Raw genomic sequence first — 24,717 nt, 5'->3', positions numbered from 1 at the left:
TAACGTTGATAATCTTATTACAATGGCTTCTGTCAAGGGGTGGGATATATTAGGCAACAAGAGAACGGTCAATTCTTGAAGCTGATGTGTTGGAAGCAGTTAAAATGGGAAAGCGTAAGAATCTGAGCGACTTTGACAAGGGCCAAATTGTGATGACTGGGTCTGAGCATCTCCAAAATGGCACATCTTGTAGGGTGTTACTGGTATTCAGTGGTTACTACCTACCAAAAGTGGTCCAAGGAAGGACAACCGGTGAACCAGTGACAGCGTCACGGTTGTCGAAGGCTCATTGATTCACAAGGGACACGAAGGCTAGCCCATATGGTCCAATCCCACAGAAGAGCTACTGTAGCACAAAATGCTGAAAAAGTTAACAGTGGCTAAAACAGAAAGGTGTCAGCATTAACTTTTTCAACAGTTTGTGCTACAGTAGCTCTTCTGTGGGATTGGACCATATGGCCTAGCCTTCGTGCCCCTGTGAAACAATGAGCCTTTGACGTTGCTTTCTCCCTTGCTGTTTCTGAGCTGAAACTAAATTAAACTAAACCTGCATTGCAGTTGGAAGTTTATACAACCTGTTTCTCATTTATGCGTTCAGCATTGTATTGGAGCCATATTCTGTGGGGGGGGGTGTTTGAACATGTATTGTGGGTGGGTGTGGAAAGAGAGAAATATCTTGGTGGGGATCAAATATCGTCAGAAGGATGGAAATATCTGACAGTTTTGACTTTGTGTGGACATTTAAAAGTGCTAAAGGACAGACCTTTGTCTCTTTTCAATAAAGGATAGAGGTTAAGGGGGTGATTGGGTTTAGGTGTAAAATAGTTAAACCTAATTAAATTAAATTAGTGGCATTTAATAATTGTCAGTGGGAGGAGAGATATATATATAATATGGGCGGCACGGTGGTGTAGTGGTTAGCGCTGTCGCCTCACAGCAAGAAGGTCCGGGTTCGAGCCCCGTGGCCGGCGAGGGCCTTTCTGTGCGGAGTTTGCATGTTCTCCCCGTGTCCGCGTGGGTTTCCTCCGGGTGCTCCGGTTTCCCCCACAGTCCAAAGACATGCAGGTTAGGTTAACTGGTGACTCTAAATTGACCGTAGGTGTGAATGTGAGTGTGAATGGTTGTCTGTGTCTATGTGTCAGCCCTGTGATGGACCTGGCGACTTGTCCAGGGTGTACCCCGCCTTTCGCCCGTGGTCAGCTGGGATAGGCTCCAGCTTGCCTGCGACCCTGTAGAACAGGATAAAGCGGCTAGAGATGATGAGATGATATATATGTATGTATATGTGTATGTATATATATAATGTGTGTGTGTGTGTGTGTGTATATATATATATATATGTGTGTATGTGTGTGTGTGTGTGTGTAGATGTTTCTGCAGCAAGGTAGCAGTAGTCTGAACCTTGGCTCGGTGCAGTTAGCACAGGGTTCCTCGGTGCAGCCAGGCACTGCTCTGACCATGCAGGGGGTGGTGGTGCCTGCAGGAATCTTACAAGGCAACCTGGCATCAACACATACGGGCACACAGCATTCTGTCACTCAGCAGACCCAGCCAGCTCAGCAGCAGCAGGGCATTCTCCGAGAACAGAGTGGCGCACACACACAGGTGAGACACCATGCGCGCGCAAACACACACACACACACACACACACACACACACACAAAACAATAGCATTTAAATTTCAATTAGTTATAGAAATTTGCAGCATGGCATGTCCAAGGTATGTACACACAGTATAGGGAAATTTACTGTTAATGCTGTAAATTAGTACTAGCTAACATAAAAATCTGGTAAACAATTCTTAAATGGTTATAATAGCTACAACTCACAACAACAGTTACAGTCAGTTGGCATCTGTAGACTAAGACTAAACGGTTTCCGATATTTTAAGCACTTTTGCAGTAAAATGTCTCATTATACAAGTCAACATCTGATTTTAAAGATGAGTACTGATTTAATTTTTAAAATTGATTCAAAAACATGTCTTAATTTTTTAGTTTTTTTTTTTTTTTTTAAAATGAACCGAACACGGATGTATTTAATCCAAGAAAGCTTGCCAGGCTTCCAGAAAAGTGTTTGCCCTATCCCATGGAGATTGCGAGTTTGAATCCCAACAGTGCCACTTTGTTGACTCCATGGCCAGAACTCAATCAAATTTAGCCAAGCTTTCTTGGTGGGAGGGAAGTCTCTCTCTCTCTCTCCCCCCTCCTCTGTCAATCACAGCGATACTGGCCAAATATGTCTGTGAGCTCATGCATGTGGAAGGGAACAGATAGCGCTCTCCTCCAAAGTGTGACGCAGCAAAAAGACGCAGTTGGCTGGCTTCACATGTCTCGGGGCAGCACGTGATGGCCTTCACTCTGCCATGTCATAGGATCAGGGAGACCTATCCTCGGGTGGGTGGGAATCATTTAAGATTAAAACAGGGTTCTACATCTTTAGAGATGTGTGCATGTACATGGGGGGGGAAAGTCATGAAAGTATGTTTTCACTTTCATGCAGTCAAGAGGGTACTGTCATGCATGATTTCGCTGACGTGCTTCAAATTCCACTACTAGTTTATATTTTGGGAAACATGGCCAACGAAGTTTAGTAATTAAAAAAAATTCATATGCCAAATTTGGGAGAAAAAAGGTTTGCACTTGGGAGATTCTGTTTACAAAACAGCTTTTGACATCAGCGCACTTATATGCAAAGTTTGGTTTCTGGATTATGGATTTATTTATTTTATTTTATTTTATATTTTGGACACTATAAACACTACATGTGTAAGCTTTTAAACTTGAAAACATTATTTCTTTACTATAATTTACTGAAGTATCAGATACCGGTATAAAGGCCAAAACAAAGGAGATACTAACTTGAGTCAGTATAAGTTGATTACAGGTAACTTTATTAACTGTATTATTATGGATCAAATGAACACTGGTGTATTTGTGTATCCTGATGTACAGTACCAGTTGAAAATTTGGACACCCTTACATTGACAGATTTTTCTGTATTTTCCATTTTCTACATTGTAGAACAATACTGAAGACATCAAAACTATCAAATAACATATGGAACATATAAGGAATTTTGTGGTAAATGGTGTTAAAAATATTGTTCATATTTTAGATTCTTCAGAGTAGCCAGCGTTTACCTTGATGATGCTTTGTACACTAGCGAGCTTCATGAGGTCGTCACCTGGAATGCTTTTTAATTAACAGCTGTGCCTCGTCAAAAGTTAATTAGTGCAATTTCTTGCCGCCTTTAATGTGTTTCAGATCAAACAATAAATAGTAAATAATACAGTAAAAGGCCCTATTCCACAACTGTAGTAATCCATATTCTATCAAGGACTGCTCAACTAAGTAAAGAGAAACAACATCCATCATTATTTTAAGACAGGAAGTGACTTTTAATTAATAAAAATAAAGAAAAACCATTGAATTCGGAGGTGTGTCCAAACTTTTTGACTGTTGCTGTATCTGTATCTGTGCTGAGTCTGTTTCTGAATCTTTGCTCCAGTCTCAGAGGTCGTCCCACACACTGCAGTCTCCTCAAGGAGCCTTGCCTGCGTCTCTCTACAACACCATGATGATTTCACAGCCTGGCCAGGCCAACGTTGTGCAGATCTCCACCAGCTTAGCCCAGAACAGTCCGAGTGGAACCGCGGTCGCCACCTTCTCTCAGGACCGCCAGATACGGTACCATGTTATTCTGCAGCAGAATGATGTCACTAGTTTATACACAGCGTGAACAGATCTTTCACATTTTGCCCTGTATATAGTACTTTAATAATGTGTATAATGGCCAAAAAGACCAGTTTACATGCGTAGTGTAATATTTTAAGATATGCTTTCTCATTCAGTGCGTCTATCCGAGATTCCTATAAGTGCAAGATCTCAAAAACATGTTTATAGGATTTGTATGGAAATATTAATGTAACCAGGAGACGAATTGATTACATTCTGAAATTGATCCAAACAGGCTTATAATGTAGAACAAGAAGGACTAGACTTTTGGCCCTTTCCCACTACCCTTTTTCAGTTCACTTCAGCCCGACACGGCTCGCGTTTCGACTACCTCAGAGCAGCACGACTCAGCTCGCTTCAGCCCTACTCAGTACCCAAAACTCGCACGGTTTTGGAGTGGGGCTGAAGCGAGCCAAACCGAGCCGAGTGGGGCTAGGGGCGTGAGGAGACACTCCCCTGTGCACTGATTGGTGAGGAGGAGTGTCCTCACATGCCCACACACGCCCCGCGAGCACGCTGGGATCTGTAAACCCGGAAGAAGAAGAATTACAAATTACGAGAATTTCTGAAGCCTTATGCACCTCGCCTCATCTATACGCTCTTGCCAGTATCTGTTGGCGTTGTCGGTGACAACAAGCCACAGCACCAAGACCAGCAACACTAACGACTCCATGTCCTCCATGTTTATTGTTTGCTATCCGGGTCGTGAGACTACCGCTTAAAAGATCACTGATGTCACTGTTTGCGCCGCCTAACGACATCACGTGACCTCCACCCAATGTGTCCACCCACTTCCAGCCAGCACGGTTCAGCGCAGTTGTAGTCAAAATGCAACTCCAACAGCCCCACTCAGCTCGACTCAGCCGCGTTGGTAGTGGAAAAGCGGCATTTGTGACATCCTAGTTGACACTGGTGGTAACAAGTTCAGTTTGTGTTCCCAGATTAGAAACTGAATAATTTGTGTTTCACATCAAATGACTAATAGTCTTAGGACCAATAAAGGAATGAACTGCACATTAACCCTTATAATTAACATGTGGTCCTTGGATGTGTCCAGGGTTCATTTTTGAGTGAAGGATATTTCACTCAAAAATAAACACACCCACAACAACACACTATTCACGCTCCTACCATGATGGAAAAGCCTGATAGAAATATAGAGGTAGATGGTGATTATAATCCGTGCTTCAAAAGCCTGATGGCCTGGGGGTAAAAACTGTTTGTCAGTCTAGTAGCACATTGTTTGTTTGCCTCTCCTTTTTTTTTTTAAATGTTATCTTCATTTTTCACTCTACCTTTATATTTTGCATTCCATATGCACTTTATATTTTATATTTCATATATTTCTTTTTATATTGGTAAGCGTAGTTTGGTCGGGCAGTTGCAAAATAAGAATTTCATTACCCAATAATAAACCGCTGTGTCTGTTATTGTGCACGTATATGACAAATAAAAATCTTGAATCTTGAATTTTTAGATTAGATTAGATTCAGTTTTGTCATTGCACATGTCACAGGTACAAGGCAACGAAATGCAGATTGCATCTAACCAGAAGTGCATAGCAGTAAATAACAAGTGTAATATACAAATATAAATGTACAGGAATTACAGGGCATGGAGTGGTATAAGGATATGATAGATATTTACAGTATGTACAAATGTGCAATCTGAATGTACTATAGTGCAATAATATGATATAGATATTTTCAGTATATACAAAACATGGTATGAATAAACAATAGTGCAAATGGTGATAGTGCAGTGAAGTCAGTTCAAGGAGCGGAGTTCAGTAGTGAGACAGCTGAAGGAAAAAAAAACTCTGTTCCTGAACCTGGTGGTTTTGGTCCGAAGGCTCCTGTAGCGCCTTCCAGAGGGCAGGAGAGTGAACAGTTTGTGTGCTGGGTGGTAGGAGTCTTTGTTGATGTTTATGGCCCTCCTGAGACATCGCTTCCTGTAGATGTCCTCAATAGCAGGAAGTGAGGCTCCCACAACACGCTGGGCAATTTTCACCACCTTCTGCAGTGCCTTCCGGTCCGAAACAGAGCAGTTCCCATACCAGACTGTAATACAGTTGGTTAGGATGCTCTTGATGGTACAGCGGTAGAAGTTCACCAGAATGTCTGAAGAGAGGTGTTTTTTTTCTTCAGAGTCCTCAAGAAAAAGAGACACTGGTGAGCCTTCTTGACCAGATTGGAGCAGTTGGTTGTCCAGGTGAGGTCCTGCGAGATGTGGATCCCCAGGAATTTGAAGCTGGTCACACGCTCCACTGCTGCACCGTTGATGTGGATGGATGTGTGTGTCAGCATTCCTCCTGAAGTCCACAATGAGCTCCTTGGTCTTATTGGTGTTGAGCAGCAGGTTGTTCTCACTTCACCACACAGCCAGGTGGTCCACCTCCTTTCTGTAGGCTGACTTATCATTGTCCTTGATGAGGCCCATCACTGTGGCGTCATCCGCAAACTTGATGATGGTGGTAATGTAATGTACAGGTCTGCAGTCATGAGTAAAAAGGGAGTAGAGGAACGGGCTCATCACACAGCCTTGTGGTACGCCGGTGTTTAGGATGAGGGTGGAGGAGCAGTGATGGTCTAAATGAACATGTTGGGGCCTGTTGGTTAGAAAATCCAACAACTAGTTGCAGATGGGAGCACTGATGCCCAGATCTGTGAATTTGATGATGAACTTGGAGGGGATGACAGTGTTAAATGCTGAACTGAAGTCTATGAACAGCATTTTGGCGTATGTGTTGTCATTGTCCAGGTGCGAGAAGACAGAGTGCAGTGCTATGGAGACTGCATCTTCTGTGCTCCTGTTCTTGTGGTAGGCAAATTGGTGGGGGTCCAGGGTGGGGGGGAAGACAGGATTTGAGATGTGCTAGGACCAGCTGCTCTAAACACTTTGTAATGATGGGGCTGAGTGCTACTGGACGGTAGTCGTTGAGATATGCTGGAGTGGAGTGTTTTGGTACTGGCATGATGGAAGTGGTCTTGAAGCAGGTCAGAACTAGTCTGGTTAACACCAGACCATATCACAAGTGAAATATGGTCTGGAATCCGCCTATTGAATTTCTCGTAGGGGAGGTGTGGTTTACGATTGTCAACGGCTGTTTATTGGACGTTGCGAATGTCTATCATTTGGCGTATGGCCAATCATGGCAGTTGTACCCGGTGACATAGTTAGAGCGACGAAGAAGAGAAGGAAAGAGAAGGCAAAACAAAAATAGGAAAACAATGGCACCGAACGATTACTGCCGTTTTAAAACAAACTTTCGCTCTAAACTATTCAGAACAGTGTCTAAAGCTTGATCGAAAGTTTGGTTCGTATCGCTCGCCGCCATGTTAAATGTGATCCGTAAACAGTCCCAAATAAACTACAAGCTTCCGTTTGTCGAGTAGTACGCGTCACCGTCTTTCCACCCCTCCCCACTCTCTGATTGGCTCCCTAACTCAGGCGAGCCTTTAGACCATAGTTTCCATGCTGTCTTTTCAGATCGGAACGATTGCAAAGCAGCATGGGATTTCCCAGGCTAGGTCGGAACAACAGCACGGGCCAAAGACGTTGAATAAGTCCGTCAGGACCCCCGCCAGCTCCCCAGCACATGTTCTGAGCACACGTCCGGGGATGCTATCAGGGCCTGCAGCTTTGTGTGGATTGATCCTGCTCAGCACTGCTTTGACATCAGTGGGGGAGAGTGTTAGGGGTTGGTGGTCTACAGTCAGCCTTGCCCTGGATGCAGACTCCTGGTTGTCCTCCTCAAACCGAGCGTAGAAATTGTTAAGCTCATTGAGAAAGGAGATATCAGAGGATGGGAGGGAAGGGTTGTTGGACTTGTAGTCACTGATGACCTGAATGCCTTGCCACATACTTTGGGGGTTGGAGTTTTCTGAGTAGAGTTCTGAATTTTCATCAACACGTTGGTCTAATTTTACTTTTGTCAACAGTTTCTTACCCATGCAGATCGTGGTGCTAGTACGAATTAGCCCTCGCTTCAATGCAGCAGCACATTAATCCTTTACTCTCTCCAGGTGTCTCTCCTTCTCATCTATACACACTGCTCAAAGAGATCAGGTTCCAAAGCTTCAACTTTCATGTTAATACCACTGTCAACACTATGGTGCTTGTTATCTCGTAGATTGCTAATGAGTCTCTGCTGCAAATCATTACAGTCTGGAGTCCAGTGTTTTTCTCCACCACTTCTACACTGGATTTCTGATTAATATAATATGGTCTTGAACTTCAATGGAAAATGTCTTAGAATAGAATATAAAATATAACCATATTTAGTGTTTAAAGATGGTGTCATTTACCAGACCCTCACCTCTTTCTTTCCTCCAGATTCCCGACAACCCCTCAGCTCCTTACTAAATTGGTGACGGGGCCTATGGCATGTGGTGCCGTCATGGTGCCCACTACCATGTTCATGGGTCAGGTGGTGACACCATTTGCCCCTCAGCAGAGTCAAAGTCAGACCATCAGCATTGGACAGCAAGCAGCCACACCCTCACAGGAGCAGCAAGGCCAGACGCAGGCTGGCACACAACCGCAGAGCCAGAACCAGACCCCACTTAGCCAGACTCAGTTCCTCCAAGTGAGTATAAAAAAATAAGCTGAGTGGATGATAAATGGAAAAAGATATCCTTACATTTATACACACTACTGCTATATATTCAGAAAATGACCCTGTACAACATAGATGTATTGTGATTGTGCAATATCTTGGGGAATTAGCAGCTGATGGTGAGACACAAGTAAGGATGAGTGAGTGATGAGCACTGGAAAACAAAACCATTTCAAATGCAGTTGAGTGAATATTGGGTGAAATTGACCTTTGGAACAAGACAACATTTTTACACGAATTAGAATTGACGGAAAGCTTGAAAAGCACTGAAAACATGAGGGAATTTTATTTATATATTTTTTTAATTAAAAAAAAAATCAAAATTTTTAACCCAACTATGTGTCCATTATTGGCCCGCCTAGAACTTTCAATGAACAAAATGTAACTGAAGCATGTTCCAATTTTTATTTTACTTTAAAGGGATCCTCCAGTGGATTTATTCTCAAACTTATTTTAAGTAAAAATAGTCGCAGATTTCAAAAATCAAACTTTCAGTTTCGGAGTCCAAATAGTGTTCGAGGAAAATTAATTTTCTTTAAAATGTCAGATGGGCTTCCTGCGATATGCAATGACGTCAGGTAGTGGTCGCTTGGAGCAACTCAGCTGTTTCTATTCTGTTTACATTGTAGTTTTATTAGTTTTACAAATATTTTACCAAATTTAAGTCTTTAAATAAAGTATGCCTCATTGTGTAGCATATAAATGCTACAGTGATACTAAAAAGAATGCATTTCCGCAGAGAAAATGCAAAGTGTGCTTGCTCAGCTGTGGCAGAGTATCACCAACAGGAACTGCATCAGACATGAGACCTCGCGCTGCACAATCTTTTTTACATGATCGATAGAAGGTGTGTGTGGCAAAGTGTCACTGACAGAAACTGGATCGGACATGACACTTCGCACTGCAAAATCTTTTTTTTTTTTTTAAACATGATCTACATGGTGCTGGGTAGATTAACAAAGAGAGTGCGTGGCATGGTTTAAAACCAAGAGTTTAGACTGTGAAGTATTATGTTGCGCTGCGAGTTGAGCCATTTTAAACTGAGATTTTAGAGCACACAACTAGACACACTACACACACTTTGCCCTACACACTTTCTGTAGATCATGTAAAAAACAATTTTGCAGCACGAGGTCTCATGTCTGATCCAGTTTCTGTCTGTGACACTCTGCCACAGCTGAGCAAGCACACTTTGCATTTTCTCTGCGGAAATGCAGTCTAGTTCCAGCTTGTGCTTTCTTTTTAGCATCATTGTGGCATTTATATGCTACACGATGAGGCATACTTATTTAAAAGCTGATAAATTTGGTACAATACTTGTAAAACTAGCAAAATTGATGTAAACAGAGAATATATGCAGCCGAGTTGCTCCAAGTGACCGCTACCTGACGTCATCACATGCGTCAAGCCCATCTGGCATTTTAATGAAAGTTTTATTTTTTAAATTTGTGACTACTTTTTCTTAAAATAAGTTTGAAAATAAATACACTGGCGGATCCCTTTAACTTCACCAGCGTGTTTAGGAGGCTCATCCATGACTTCCTATTTCAGTGGGTTAAAAATATAAGGAGAGACACAGCCCAAAGTCCTCAGCATGTCATGGAGGATATTAGAAAATGCACAAATCAAATAGGAAAAAAAGTGTGTTGACCTTCACAAATCAGGCAAAGGCTATAAAAATAACTACACAGCTGCAAAAACCCGTGTCCAGTGTTACAGCAATAATTAAGAAGTTTAAAACAACCAGCGCTGTAAAGAACCTGCCTGGAAGAGGAAAGCAATGTATTTGAGGAGTGAGGAGAATGGTTAGAGAGAAAAATTTCTCCAGGGATCAGAGTCGGAGATTTGTAGAAGATCTTAGACACCACCTCCGTGCCAACAAACTACCTGATTTGTAGAGATTAGCATCTGGCATGTGACACGGAACTTTATGGGAGGCTGAACATTTAAAGCTGAGCAGATCCAAAAGCTCAGATGAATGTTGGAGACAGTTATAAATGTGAAGTCTGACCATACACGCTATTAGAGAAAGGGTCATTTTTTTGAACATCATTTGATGTATTTTCTACATTATCCAAATCACGTAAAAAAAAATGATGATAACGAAAGAATGTCATCTGTGAAACCTAAAACAATAAATGTCATTGGTGTAAATGAAAGTTCTTCATCTTCCTCACTTTGTCTTAAAGGGATAGTTCGGGATTTTTGACATGAATCTGTATGGCATCCCCATCAATAGTGTCGTGCAAACACACTGACTTACCCCTGACAGCATCCTGTGAGTCCAGTTCTTGTCCAGTTTTGGTCCAGACGAAAGTAGTCCGGCAAGTTTGTTGGGGTCACGAAAGTAAAACGTTTTTCGTCTCAAAACAGTATGTGTTCAAAAGAGTGATATATTTGCATGACAAAACCGTTGCCAAATAAAAAGTCAGACCTCGAAATCTCTTGGCACTATTTTCTCTCCCTTCTTATCACTGCGCGCTGCCGGCTTCATCCAGCTGCGGCTCCAGCTTCAAGGATAAGCTGGAGCCGCATAAGTAGGAGTCCCGGCGGGTGGTTTGTATTCGATTCGTTTATATCCCGACCTTGTCAGCTGTCACATTTATGTTTATGGACCCGGTAAGCTGGTAAATAAAATTTATCTATTTTTTTCTTTACCAAATTCTAACAGAAAACGAGAGCACCCGAAAGGGAAAACCGAGCCGCCTCACGGCTGTAATGCAAATTGCTTTCCTCCTCAGTATACAAGTGCGCTTCCATGGCAGGGAAAAAGAAACTACCACTGCTGCCTATGTAGTGCCCTATTTATACAAATAGGAGTCATTCAGGATTCAGCCATGTTTTTGCTCCGTGTCATGGCTGAATCCTGAATGACTCCTATTTGTATAAATAGGGCACTACATAGGCAGCAGTGGTAGTTTCTTTTTCCCTGACATGGAAGCGCACTTGTATACTGAGGAGGAAAGCAATTTGCATTACAGCCGTGAGGCGGCTCGGCTCGGTTTTCCCTTTCGGGCGCTCTCGTTTTCTGTTAGAATTTGGTAAAGAAAAAAATAAATATTATTTACCAGCTTACCGGGTCCATGAACATAAATGTGACAGCTGACAAGGTCGGGATATAAACGAATCGAATACAAACCACCCGCCGGGACTCCTACTTATGCGGCTCCAGCTTATCCTTGAAGCTGGAGCCGCAGCTGGATGAAGCCGGCAGCGCGCAGTGATAAGAAGGGAGAGAAAATAGTGCCAAGCGATTTCGAGGTCTGACTTTTTATTTGGCAACGGTTTTGTGATGCAAATATATCACTCTTTTGAACACATACTGTTTTGAGACGAAAAACGTTTTACTTTCGTGACCCCAACAAACTTGCCGGACTACTTTCGTCTGGACCAAAACTGAACAAGAACTGGACTCACAGGATGCTGTCAGGGGTAAGTCAGTGTGTTTGCACGACACTATTGATGGGGATGCCATACAGATTCATGTAAAAAATCCCGAACTATCCCTTTAATGCTGTGTTCGTTGTGCCTTGTAAGTGGTATGTTGCAAGTTGTAATAGCCTCAAAAAAACCAAAACAAAACATGGATGTCGTGTGTTTCTTTTGTCACGACACATAAAGCTAATTTAAAGGGGACATATGATGCACTTTTTCAGTGCTTGTGCACATATATTTGGGTATCTGGAGCTGACCAACCTCTGACATAAAACACCCAGTCAGTTTCTTTTGTTCAACCTATTTTAGAAAATGTGCTTCAACAAGCCGTTCAGATTTTGCTCCCTTTTCTATGTCACAAGGGGAGCTCATTAGAATGATCCCACCCCCTCATCTGAGTATCTCCACTCATGGATTGAGAACTGCCTGTGCAAATGAATATTCATGATGAAAGTGTTACCTGATTGGCTGGCAGAAGAGGGTGGGGTGGGGTAAGCAGTGAGCTCATTATCATTTAAAGGAACAGGCACTCAAATCAGCTGTTTTGAACAGGGCTGTTTAGCCCTCTGGGGTCGAGAGATTTGCTGGCGAAGCTTGGCAGGTTTAGAATGAGGTAGTCATGTATTTAGGTAAATATCTTCGAATTTTTTTTTATCACACAAGCATGATAAACATATTGACAAACTTTACAGTTTCCTATGTGCCCACTGCCAAATATTATAGTTTTTAAATTACCTAAATTAGATGAAACATAAAACTTGTCACCTTACTCAGTCACACTTGAGTCAGCGTGCAGAGCGCCCACTTACACATTCATAAGACTGTTCACATGGTAACGGCATGATAATCACTTTCACTCTTTCGGTTTCGATTGGTTTCTCTTTCGCGGTGGGAACGCCCACCATAAACAGGATAAAATCTGTCAGACATAGTTTAGGCTGTTTGGAGGTACGGTAAAACTTGTTGAGACACGACGTGGATTTTATGTGCTTCGGATGATTCAGGACAGCGATTCAATTCAATCTTGAGAACTGCAACACTTATGACAAGCGGTCCCCCCCCCCCCTTTTTTTTTTTAAACTTTGACTCGATCCAGCCAAAGATCAGCTCAAGTAAGTGTAAATATTTGATGGCCAGTTAATTGTCCAAACCAGTGGAGCCGATGTAAGGTTTTGTGCTTGATACATTCCTAAGATTGAACAGTGATCAAAACGGTTCAACGCAATGGGTAAGGTCATGTTTATTTTCACACATTCCAGCACAGTTCTAAAACTGCTTTTTATATTTCTCATCTCATTATCTGTAGCCGCTTTATCCTGTTCTACAGGGTCGCAGGCAAGCTGGAGCCTATCCCAGCTGACTACGGGCGAAAGGCGGGGTACACCCTGGACAAGTCGCCAGGTCATCACAGGGCTGACACATAGACACAGACATTCACACCTACGGTCAATTTAGAGCCACCAGTTAACCTAACCTGCATGTCTTTGGACTGTGGGGGAAACCGGAGCACCCGGAGGAAACCCACGCGGACACGGGGAGAACATGCAAACTCCGCACAGAAGGGCCCTCGCCGGCCACGGGGCTCGAACCCGGACCTTCTTGCTGTGAGGCGACAGCGCTAACCACTACACCACCGTGCTGCCTGCTTTTTATATTTATTTTTTTAAAAGTACAATAATAACATACTATATAGATATTATTGTAGCTGAACTTGTACTGAATACAAAAAAAAGTCGTATGACTTTGAAAATACTGCTTAGATTTGTTGAAATTGATGATAAAATTAGAGCACGCCAAAATCATTAGAGTGCCAGAAAATACCCTCAGACCGCAGAGGGTTAGACAGGGTGAGAAGGGAGCTGTGACGCTTTATCTTTGTGGTATTTTGATCAAAGCATGTCAGACATTTCATTTAAGACCTCAGGGAACTGTGTCAACTTGTGAAAAAGGGGTATAATTTGGCACCTTTTAAGTGCACTTTTAGGCAGTTCCTGTCCTGAGTGGCTATTGGTTCTGTTCTACTTTTATGAACTTTTAAATATTCATGCAACATTTTGGACTGCAGCATAGCAGACAATAGCAAGTACCTTTAGCAAGAAGCTAGCCATCTAACGTTAATGATGGCTCTAATGTTGATGATTATCTTCTCTTTTTATATTGATTTAGTATGGTAACATTCATAGATTTAATCCACAGTACATCTGTATATTAAGTTTTCTTAAGTCTGTACTGCTGTAAACTAATTTAAATTAGATTACATTAATAGTATTTAGCAGATGCTCTTCTCCAGAGCTATGTACAACATACTCCGAGCAGTTGGAGATTAGGAGCCGTGCTCAAGGGCACTTAAGGCTGGTCCAGGGGATTGAACCGGTGACCTTTTGGTCCCAAAGCTGGTTCTCTGACCATCGGGCCATGCCCCCTCCCATCTAAATCTAACGTGGCCACGTTTCTTTGACCTTGCTCCATAAATCGGGAAGGAACTGGTGGTTGAGAAGACGACTCTAAGTTGACGAGTTGTGAAATTTTAGGTTGTGATGGTCAGTGGCTTGTACTGGTTGTACACAAGGAATTACAAGTTGCAAGTTCACCTCAAACACAGCATAAGCAAACTTTTGCACTGGATTAACATCTCGTCTCGTTATCTCTAGCCGCTTTATCCTGTTCTGCAGGGTCGCAGGCGAGCTGGAGCCTATCCCAACTGACTACGGGTGAAAGGCGGGGTACACCCTGGACAAGTCGCCAGGTCATCACAGGGCTGACACATAGACACAGACAACCATTCACATTCACACCTACGGTCAATTTAGAGTCACCAGTTAACCTAACCTGCATGTCTTTGGACTGTGGGGGAAACCGGAGCACCCGGAGGAAACCCACGCGGACACAGGGAGAACATGCAAACTCCGCACAGAAAGGCCCTCGCCGGCCACGGGGCTCGAACCCGGACCTTCTTACTGTGAGGCAACAGCGCTAACCACTACACCACCGTGCCGCCCTGGACTAACATTTTGTGTTATATTTTTGTTTTAATTAATGTCTTTCTATTTTCTATCTACAACTCATCCCATTTAGGCACCTCGTCTTCTTCATGGGAATCAGTCGGCGCAGCTGATCCTCCAGGCAGCGTTTCCTCTCCAGCAGCAGAACGCCTTCACCACAACCACACAGCAGCAGCAGCAGGTGCAGCAGCAGCAACTCCATCAGCAACAACAGCAGCTTCAGCACCAGCAGCAGCTGGCTTCTCATAGGCCAGACAGCATGTCGGACCGCTCCAATGCCCCGCCTCAGTAACCCAGCAACAGCCAGTCGTGTGGCGAGGATCAAATCTGACCTCTGTTGTGCAGGGCGATGAAGGAGGAGTATTAGCAGTATTCAGACTGTACCTGTTATATGGCGCAAAGCAAAAGGTGCTGTTGTGTCTCTGCGTCCTACATGCCATCCCTCACCAAGTTCTGGATGCTTGCACTGAATTCTGGGAAGTATAGCCCACACTTGCTGAGCGGTTGGTAAGCTAGCAAGGGGAAACCCTTTGGTTTATCTTTCACCACGCGTGTCAAGATAAGAAGCAAAGCAAGTTGTGAGGTGGGCTGTCTTTCATTCACACGTTCATATTAATTTATACAGAAAGCTCCAGTTTGTGGGCTGGAGGTGACGATGCAAGACTTCAGAGAAGTCCTATAGGACAAACGGCACCGCATCCATCGGTTCTCTCTTATTCTCCTCCCTTCCCTGCTCTCTCACACCTTTTCATCTTTGTGTTTTCCATGTAAAAAAAAAAAATTAAGGGTCATAAAATATTTTCATGTGGATTCAGCTTTTATTGTATAGTACACCTGTAAATTAATATGTAAATATACGTACAAAACAAAGAGAAACTAATATTTTATATTGATGCATGACATGAAGAGTGTAGTCTGTTATTTGTAGCTTTGAATATACTTTTCTTTTTTCCTATGAATACTAGAAAAAAAAAACATGCATACATGGATGATGCCTTCACGGACTTCCTTTTTGCCGTGGGGTGTGTGTGTGTGTGTGTGTGTGTGTGTGTGTGTGTGTCTGTCTGTCGGCAGAGCAGGCAGCACTGGTTCTGCTTTGTGTGTCACAGTTTGTTTAAAATGACACCTTCATATTTTCATAACACTACTACCAATAACTTGGGCGTTTTTACATGTAACCAAGATCCATTTATTAATCTCTAAACTGTACAGATATTTTACGTGTGTATGTGTGTGTGTGTGTGTGTGTGTGTATCAGAGAGCACAGGCTGCGGATTCAGATGGAGAAGATTTTTAATATATTATGGTAAATGTGGAGTATTTAACTCTGTAATACAGCATTAATCAGGAGCTTTCAGGAAAGTTGACCATGACGTACTCAGGTGTCAGGTGAGTGAGTTGCATTAGTGTATATATTAATGTTTCATGGCCACATACTGTAAAATATAGGGTGTTTCAAAAAATTTGATATCATTTTACAATCTAATAACTTTGCCAATTCTCGTTCAATTGACCTCAAATTTTAACAGCATGTGTAGAAACGGGTCAAAATTTTATGTTTAAGGGGGCGTCGTGGCTCGGGTGGATAGGGCGTCGTGCCGTGGATCCGGGGACCCGGGTTCGATTCTGACCCGAGGTCGTTTCCCGATCCCTTCCCGTCTCTCTCCCGCTCATTTCCTGTCTCTGCACTGTCCTGTCCAGTCCAGTAGGGGTGGAAAAAGCCCCAAAAAAATCTTTAAAAATATATATATATTTTATGTTTAATGTTTTTATCTTTTTAGGTATAGAAATGCCATTCACTGGAAAAGAAAAGGCGTTGTATATGTTAGAGTACGCTCGAACAAGACTGTGCAGCATGCATTTATGAGAGAATTCTCTAAAAATGCACCAACTGTAATGCAGATTTGGAGATGGCACAAAAAGTTGACAGAGGAAGGCTGTCTGTGTCTCAGGCATATTGAACATTTGTGAAATCGTTCATGGAATCCACATAGCTTTGAATTTCTCATTCAAATTTTGAGGAATAAATCTTATATCGCTCAACATTATAGCCTGTTCAGTTTCATTTGCCTCGACTACGTAGTTTCTGGGATATTTACATCTCAAATAATATCAAATTTTTTGAAACACCCTGTATATTAACCCCCCAACGCGCACGCGCACACAGTGCCAAGCCATAATTTAAGCTATATTAATTTTACAGTAAGATGTAAGCTATGATGGAATAAATATATCACTGTAATTTTAACCAACATGAAATTTAGCCTTACTTAACCAAACCTCGTTGTTGTTGTTGGTAATTGTTCTTAGCACAAGATCCTCTGTTTGCACGGGTTTAAGAGGTTGTTGTTGTTTTTTTCCGTCCCTCTGAAATGTTCTTTGATTTAGGTTGCGCTTGAGCATACTATAAGCAAAATGGAGTCAGCTACTATGAGAGAAATCAGGAACGTACGGTGCAGGATCTTCGGACATCGATGACCTTGTATGTGTTGCTGTCTTTGGTACTGGACATCCGATTTTACTAACTCATAAATATCCCAAAAAGAAAACATTAGCACTTGTATTTGAATAGCACTTTATATTTAGGGCTCTGTGGAACTTTAAACCTAGATAAGGTCTTAATTAGTTGAAGAGTCCCAAATGAAATGGAAACAAACGTCTTCTTAAGTAGTGTCTTTCCATCCTGACAGCTCTGTTCCAGCGCTACAGTAGTAGCAGTGATGTTTAGCAGACGTGGCTGGACAAATCAGTCTGTGGTTTGTTATGGACTTATCATTTACTACGGTTAATAAGATGCATCACTCATCATCATGTAACATTTTTTTTGTAAAATACAAAAAAAAAAGTTGCATATTGCTACAAACTTATGGCACAGTGGTTAGCGTGGCCACTTCACAGCTCCGGGGTCCTCAGTTTGATCCTGAGGTTTTTCTTTTTTTTTTTAAATTATATAAACTTTCAGTACGGAGCTTAATGTGTTGTCCCTGTATCCACATGGGTTTCCTTTGGAGTTTCTGTTTTCCCCATGCCTCCAGAAAACCTGCCATACTGGATACACTAAATTACCCCGTGTGTGTGGTTTCCCATTCCCAGTGTTCCTGGAATAAGCTCCAGATCCACAGTGATTCCAGACCAGGGTAAAGTGTTTACTGAAGAGGACTGAGTAAATGGAGGAGTGTTAGAAAATCAACCCTTCATGAATTTAGTTTGTTTCTGGAGTAGAAGCTTTGAGTTTTCTCTTCTCCTGCTTGTACGTTAAACTATCATGAATGTTCGGAAGGTTATGTCTTTGCTTTGGTATCATTTACAATGTAGACAATCGCACATTTCAGGAACCCAAAAATTTGTTCAACCTTAGATTTCTTTGAATAAAGGATAGCACTTAGATACACTATATGGCCAAAATTATGTGGACACCTGACCATCACACTCCTCTGTGGTTCTTCCTCAGAACTTTGCCACAAAGTTGGAAGCACACAATTTTCCAGAATGTGTTTGTATCGGACACATTGTAGTATTACAGTTTCCCTTCACCAGAACTAAGAGGCCCAAACCTGGCTTGTCCGAGGTTGGACTGGAAGAATTCGTGTTTCCTGGACAGAGCCCTGACCTCCTCACCCAACATCAATGCCTGATTTCAGTAATGCTTGTATAGCTGAATGATCACAAATCCCCACAGCAACATTCCAAAATCTAGTGGAAATACTTTGCAGAAGTATGAATGTTATTGTAACAGAAAAGGGGGACTAAATCTGGAATGGGATGTTCAGCAAGTATTACATTACAGGCATTTAGCAGATGCTCCTATCCAGAGTGTTGTACAACAGACCAGGAGCAGTTGGGGGTTAGGTGCCTTGCTCAAGGGCACTTCAGCCATTCCTGCTGGTCCAGGGAATTGAACAGACAACCTTTTGGTACCAAAGCTGCTTCTCTACCCATTAGGCCATGGATTCCCCTTGTACATATGGATGTGATGGTCAGGTGTCCATGTAGTGTACATAGTCACCAGTTTGTCTTGTCTTGAAGTGATCTTATTGGTGTCTTGTGTGACAAATCAATTGATTAAGTTTACCTTTCCAAGCATGCATGATTTTTTTTTTTTTTCCTCCAGGGTAGAAACGGGTTGCGATAATTCATACGTACCTCATATGAGACCTCAGTATGGCAGCCCAGAACTGGTCCCATGTTCCACTTTCTCAGGATCTTTCTTCCTCCAGCTGTTCAGAGTGCTGGTCCAATCACATGTTCACATTGCAGTATCCATCCGGTAGCACAGTTCTGCTAGCACTCATCATCTGAATATTGGTCTCTCCAAGGACGTCTATTAAGCTGTTAGTGCGAGTGAATCCAAATTAATTGGATTGTCCAAGTTCACCAACAAAAACTGTTCTGAGATATTTTACAAACAAGATTCTGTCATGTTCTAGTGATACGAGTACAAAAAAACCCCCCAAACTTCACTTGGTGCAATACAAACTGAATATAATGCAATGTAAGCTGGAAGGTGTTAATGAAGGCAACTGGACTTGCTTGAAATTCTTGAAGATGTTTCACTTCTCATCCGAAAGGCTTCTTCAGTTCTGTCTGACTAGTGGGAAATTTGAGGTATTTATTCTCTGGTGGACCAAAAGCAAACCTAAGGAGAGTCGTTGAGGTCACATGGGTCCATTGACCCTCTCAGGCCCTGTCCACACGGCAACGGATTCAGGTGAATCAGATACAATTATCTTTTCGGCCTGGCGTCCACACGGCACCGGCGTTTTGGATGCCCCAAAACGCAATCTTTTGAGAACGGGTTCCAGAGTGGAAAGATCTGGCAGTGTTGCTGTTGCGAAGTCGTCTGGATGAGTAGAACGGATTTGTTTACAATGACGTCACAACCACATGTGCTTCACGCCGGGTAGAAGTGTAACGAACTCGATGCGAGTTGTCAACAAATCCTATAACTTGGTTCATGAAACGCACTTACACAATATTTTCACTGTGAATATTTATTGTGTAATGGTGCAAAGTGAGAGAGAGAATAGCCCTTAGGGCAGAGTCAATCCCGCCAGCAAAAATAGGGAAAAAAAGGAGCGATCTCACCTCTTCAGATGTTGGTTTAAGTCCTACAATACATTCCTCAAAAAGGGCGTAGAAGAACAAATTAATCCATCAACGTGTAGCATTCAATTTATTCCGGACCATTAAAGACGCCGCCTTCCGCGTAGAATCATACATCATCCTCACCGCCATATTGGATGGGTCAAAGCGGAGAATAAAGATGCCTCATTCATGTGCTGCGTTTAACTGTACCAACAGGTTTACCGTCCAAACGAGATCACATGGGATTACCTTTCACAGGCGAGACTGGAAAAATACTTTTCATTGTATTTGGTCATTATAATGTAATTTTACGAACAGATTTTTCTGACTTTGTGGCTAATATGAAGTCTCGCGCATAATAGTTTATGCGCATGCGTCCTTACTACTTCTATTGTTCTGGTGTCTCCGAAGGGACCGTCTTACAGCGCCCCTAGAGGTGTGGCATATGTATTGCATCATTTTCAGTAAGCGTTGCGTTGCCATATGGACCTGATATTTTACTGATCGTTGCCCATGTGGACGCGATATTTTTTTAAATAACATCTCATTGCCGTTGTCGCGTGGATGTAGCCTCAGTGGTGTCAGCTGAGTTTTGGTGTGGATGTGTATTCAGTTTTCTGGGAAGTGTGCCAAGTACTGCATTGTAGGAGGCTGGTAAGTGGTGTCTCAGACCACCTTCTCTGTTCAGCGATGGTCGTTCCAGGTTGACGAAGATGACTTCCTGGCCTCCAGTGACCCTAACAACCTACAAGATGACTGAGAGGGTTAATGACCAATGTGACCTCAACAATTCTCCTTAAGGTTGCTTTTGGTCCACTAGAGAATAAATACCTGGAACTCCCCAGTAGTCAGACAGAACTGAAGAAGCCTTTCGGATGAGAGGTGAAACATCTTCAAGAATTTCAAGCAAGTCCAGTTGCCGCCTTTAGCACCTATGGATTACGATGACCTGGATGACTGAGAACCTTTACAGGCAAATAGAAGCTGGATTTCATCTTTTCTTCTGAATAGGTTATAAGCTGAATAGAATGTATTTTTGATTAAAGGGGAAATCAATTCTTAGTTGCCACCTGACATGATGGTGTAAACAGTAAATGTTTGGTATAGGCTAGTTTATACTGAATTTGTTGGCAGTTTTAGCAGAAGTTCTGGATTTTTGTACTTTAAAAAAAAAAAAATTCTTTTTAGATCAGTTTTTAGAGAGAAGACCTAATAGCTGAGTGGAAATACTTTCACAGAAGGAATGTAGAACAGCGTCACTTTGCAACCCATATACATAAGCTTTTAATCTTAACTCATCATGAACAAATATTATTTTAGAGCAGCATATAAGCTGCTGAAATATATATATATATTTTTCTATGGCCAGACCACTGGAAAGAGTTTGAAAAGAGAGTATATGACGTGTGTGTGTGTGTGTGTGTGTTAAGAAAGGAAGCAATAAATTATTGCTGAGTTTAATGTTGACAAAGGATTTAAACAAACTTTGACACACTCAAGAACCAGATTGAATGAATTGTTTTCTCACGATGCAGTTGGGCTCAGGCCTCAGTCTGATGTGAATGAGCGAGATGGAGTGATGTGAACTTCATAATATAACATTGTTCAAAATACTGCTGAAGGAAAGATTTTAAAAGTATGGCCTTTAACACGTGGATATTTATATTCAAAACGTGAGTAACATTTGCTGTTTTTTTATATTATGAAAAAAAGGTGACGACATATCCCTTTTCCACAAGTTGACACAGTTCCCTGAGGTCTTAATGAAATGTCTGTGACATGCCTTGGTCAAAATATCATTAGGATAAACCACCATAGTTCCCTTCTCACAGTGTGTAAACAGCTGTGTTCAAAATGCCCGATTTGTGTGCCTGTTCCTTTAAATGATAATGAGCCACTGCTCACTCCACTCCTCCTTCCACCGGCCAATCAGTAGCACTTCAGTCATGAATATTCACTTGCTGCACATGAATATTGATGAGGGGGTGGGCTCATTCTAATGAGCTCTCTTTGTGACACAGAAATGGCTCAAATGTGAACAGCTTGTTGAAGCACATGTTTTCTGAAATAGGCAGAACAGAAGAAACTGACTGGGTGTCTTATTTCAGAGTTTGTGATTTGGTGCCACTCTAGCACTTCTTCATAATATCCCCTTTTTAACCCTACATTTTTTACTCACTTATTTCTCTAGTGCTGATTTTAGTCAGCCCTTTAAAAGAAAAAACCCACCACCTTACAACAGTTCATGACAGTGAAATTTGTGAACACTACGTTCACACTGCAAGGCTTAATGCTCAATTCCAATTTTTTTGTGAGGTCGTTCACATTAACAAATATATGCGACTTGTATGTGATCCTCAGTCTGAACGAAAAGCGACCTAAAAGTGTTCCGCATGCGCATTGCAGGATACGACGACGTCACACGCAGTGAGCATGGCCAGTGTTTACGGAAGTAACCTAAAATTTCCTGTGTATGACAGTAGCCAGCATGGAGTACCTGGCGATGATGCAGTTGTTGCGACGGAGCCAGAACATGCACAATAGCCTGATGTTAAGGAGGAGGTTGAGAAGGAAGAGGGCAAGGGTTTTGGCTCAGGCGTTCTGCGGGGTAGTGACTGCAACCTCCGTTCAAAGGAACATCAAAGCCATGTTGTTGTAACTTTTTTTGAGAGACCCGCCGCCTACTTCAGTGCAGAATAGTGACGTTTGTGGCTTGTTGATGACGTGCAAGTCGGATGAATGCGACCTGGCGGTTCAGACTGAAGTCGCATATGAAAAGATCGGATAGGAATCGGAATTAGGACCACATATCCAAACGGCCTGGGTCGGATTTGAAAAAATCGGATCGGTGTCGTTCATATTGTCAATAAAAGATCGGATACAGGTCACACATGGGCGGAAAAATCGGATTTGAGTCACTTCAGCCTGCAGTGTGAACGTAGTGTTAGAGAATTGGTGTGCCATTTGCTGGAGAGGGGGGGAAAAAAAAAAAAAAGTCCTCCTTATATTCCGAACTACTACTAAATAGAAAGGCATTTGACAAAGGTCCAAGTCCTGCTAGTTTATCACTTTCCTCGTCACAGAATAAGCTTCAGCAGTCAGGGAGGATGAAAGCTGCTGTTTGCCTTTTGATGTATATTATTATTAAAATATAAATGCACAGCAGCACTACTTGCACAACTTGACAGTCACTCCTTTTGTAGACATCTATTTGACGTCATGTAAAAAGAGCAAAACGTCAAGAACAGGTTTGCTTGGAATCTGAGTGCTAGTTGTCAAGGACAGTGGTGAGTTAATGTCTGGCATGAATAGGAGAGGGGGTGTGTGTATGAGGGAGAGAGATTTAGGTTTTGTAGGAGGTGACTACTACACACAGCTGCTTCCAGCTAGTTTTAGCCAAGCCCACATCAATTTCTCTCTCATATATAAGTGAACACTTGAAATATCAGCATCTCCAGGCACCTTTCACAAGTCAGCCACTTAACATGTTCTTTATGGAAAGCCAGCTGTCCTGTAATGTTTCTCTGGCATTCAGTATAATTTCAAATGTCTCATGGTGTGAAGGTTTTTTTTTTTATGTATCCAAAGAGCTGCAAGTAAGAATAAGAACACCTTAATTTTTTTTTAACTTTTTGATAGTCCTTGAAGTACTTGAAACCCTAAAAAAAAAAAAAAGCTGGTTAATTAATTGATGTTCTGCAATTGCAACATGCACACTAATGGTTTTAGATCTGTGTGTGTATGACCCCCCCACACACACACTTCTGGTTGGCTCATGAAATCAACCTGGCCAGTACACAGTTTAAGGCATGGGAGGAGCTTAATTAAATCCTCAGTGCAAATTAGGTTTTTTTTGGGCAGTCCACAACATGAACAGAATAATGCTGTAGAGTTCAGTGGGGAGGAAGAAGTCTGTGCGCTGTACTATCAGTGTATGTGCTGCATCGGGTTCATTTGATGGGCCACACTAACAACTGTAAGAGGCTTTTGAAGCAAATGGTGCAGATTGCTCTCCTTACTCAATTTTGAAAATAAACATTTTAAAAACGTATATCTCACATCAACATGTGTTCTCTAAATGTGTTCCATGCTATTTTTGGTAAATAAAAACACTATGATTTATCTTAACTTGTGTAAATCAGTTCTAATGTTCCTTGTGCTTGCTTACTTAGGCTACATCCACACGACAACGAGGTGTTATTCAAAAAAAATATCGCGTCCATATGGCAACGCAACGCTTGCTGAAAACGATACAATACACATGCCACACCTCTAGGGGCGCTGTAAGACTGTCCCTTCGGAGACACCAGAACAATAGAAGTAGTAAGCACGCATACGCATAAACTATTATGCGCAAGACTCCATATTAGCCACAAAGTCAGAAAAATCTGTTCGTAAAATTACATTATAATGACCAAATACAAAGTATTTTTCCAGTCTCACCTGTGAAAGGTAATCCCATGTGATCTCGTTTGGACGGCAAACCTGTTGGTACAGTTAAACGCAGCACATGAATGAGGCATCTTTATTCTCCGCTTTGACCCATCCAATATGGCGGCGAGGATGACATATGATTCTACGCGGAAGGCGGCGTCTTTAATGGTCCGGAATAAATTGAATGCTACACGTTGATGGATTAATTTGTTCTCCTACGCCCTTTTTGAGGAATGTATTGTAGGACTTAAACCAACATCTGAAGAGGTGAGATTGCGCCTTTTTTTCCCCTATTTTTGCTGGCGGGATTGACTCTGCCCTAAGGGCTATTCTCTCTCTCTCACTTTGCACCATTACACAATAAATATTCACAGTGAAAATATTGTGTAAGCGCGTTTCATGAACC

General features: G+C 42.1%; 1 protein-coding gene across 17 annotated transcripts in view; it reads left to right on the top strand.

Moving 5' to 3' along the window:
- The window catches only part of clocka (clock circadian regulator a), a 181,130-nt gene extending 161,803 nt beyond the window's left edge, over positions 1-19,327 (top strand). For all 17 annotated transcript variants that reach the window (XM_060917487.1, XM_060917473.1, XM_060917486.1 and 14 more), the window contains 4 exons: positions 1,369-1,605; positions 3,511-3,689; positions 8,073-8,325; positions 14,866-19,327. In XM_060917487.1, the coding sequence (XP_060773470.1) occupies positions 1,369-1,605; positions 3,511-3,689; positions 8,073-8,325; positions 14,866-15,084 (888 nt within the window). In that variant the 3' untranslated portion in view covers positions 15,085-19,327. The remainder of the gene's footprint in view (positions 1-1,368; positions 1,606-3,510; positions 3,690-8,072; positions 8,326-14,865) is intronic.
- Positions 19,328-24,717: the final 5,390 nt, after the last annotated feature.

The sequence above is a fragment of the Neoarius graeffei genome, chromosome 3, assembly GCF_027579695.1.
Source record: "Neoarius graeffei isolate fNeoGra1 chromosome 3, fNeoGra1.pri, whole genome shotgun sequence".
NCBI lineage: Eukaryota > Metazoa > Chordata > Actinopteri > Siluriformes > Ariidae > Neoarius > Neoarius graeffei.
The sequence above is the reverse complement of the archived record's forward strand: the minus strand, read 5'-3'. Positions and strand labels throughout refer to the sequence as shown.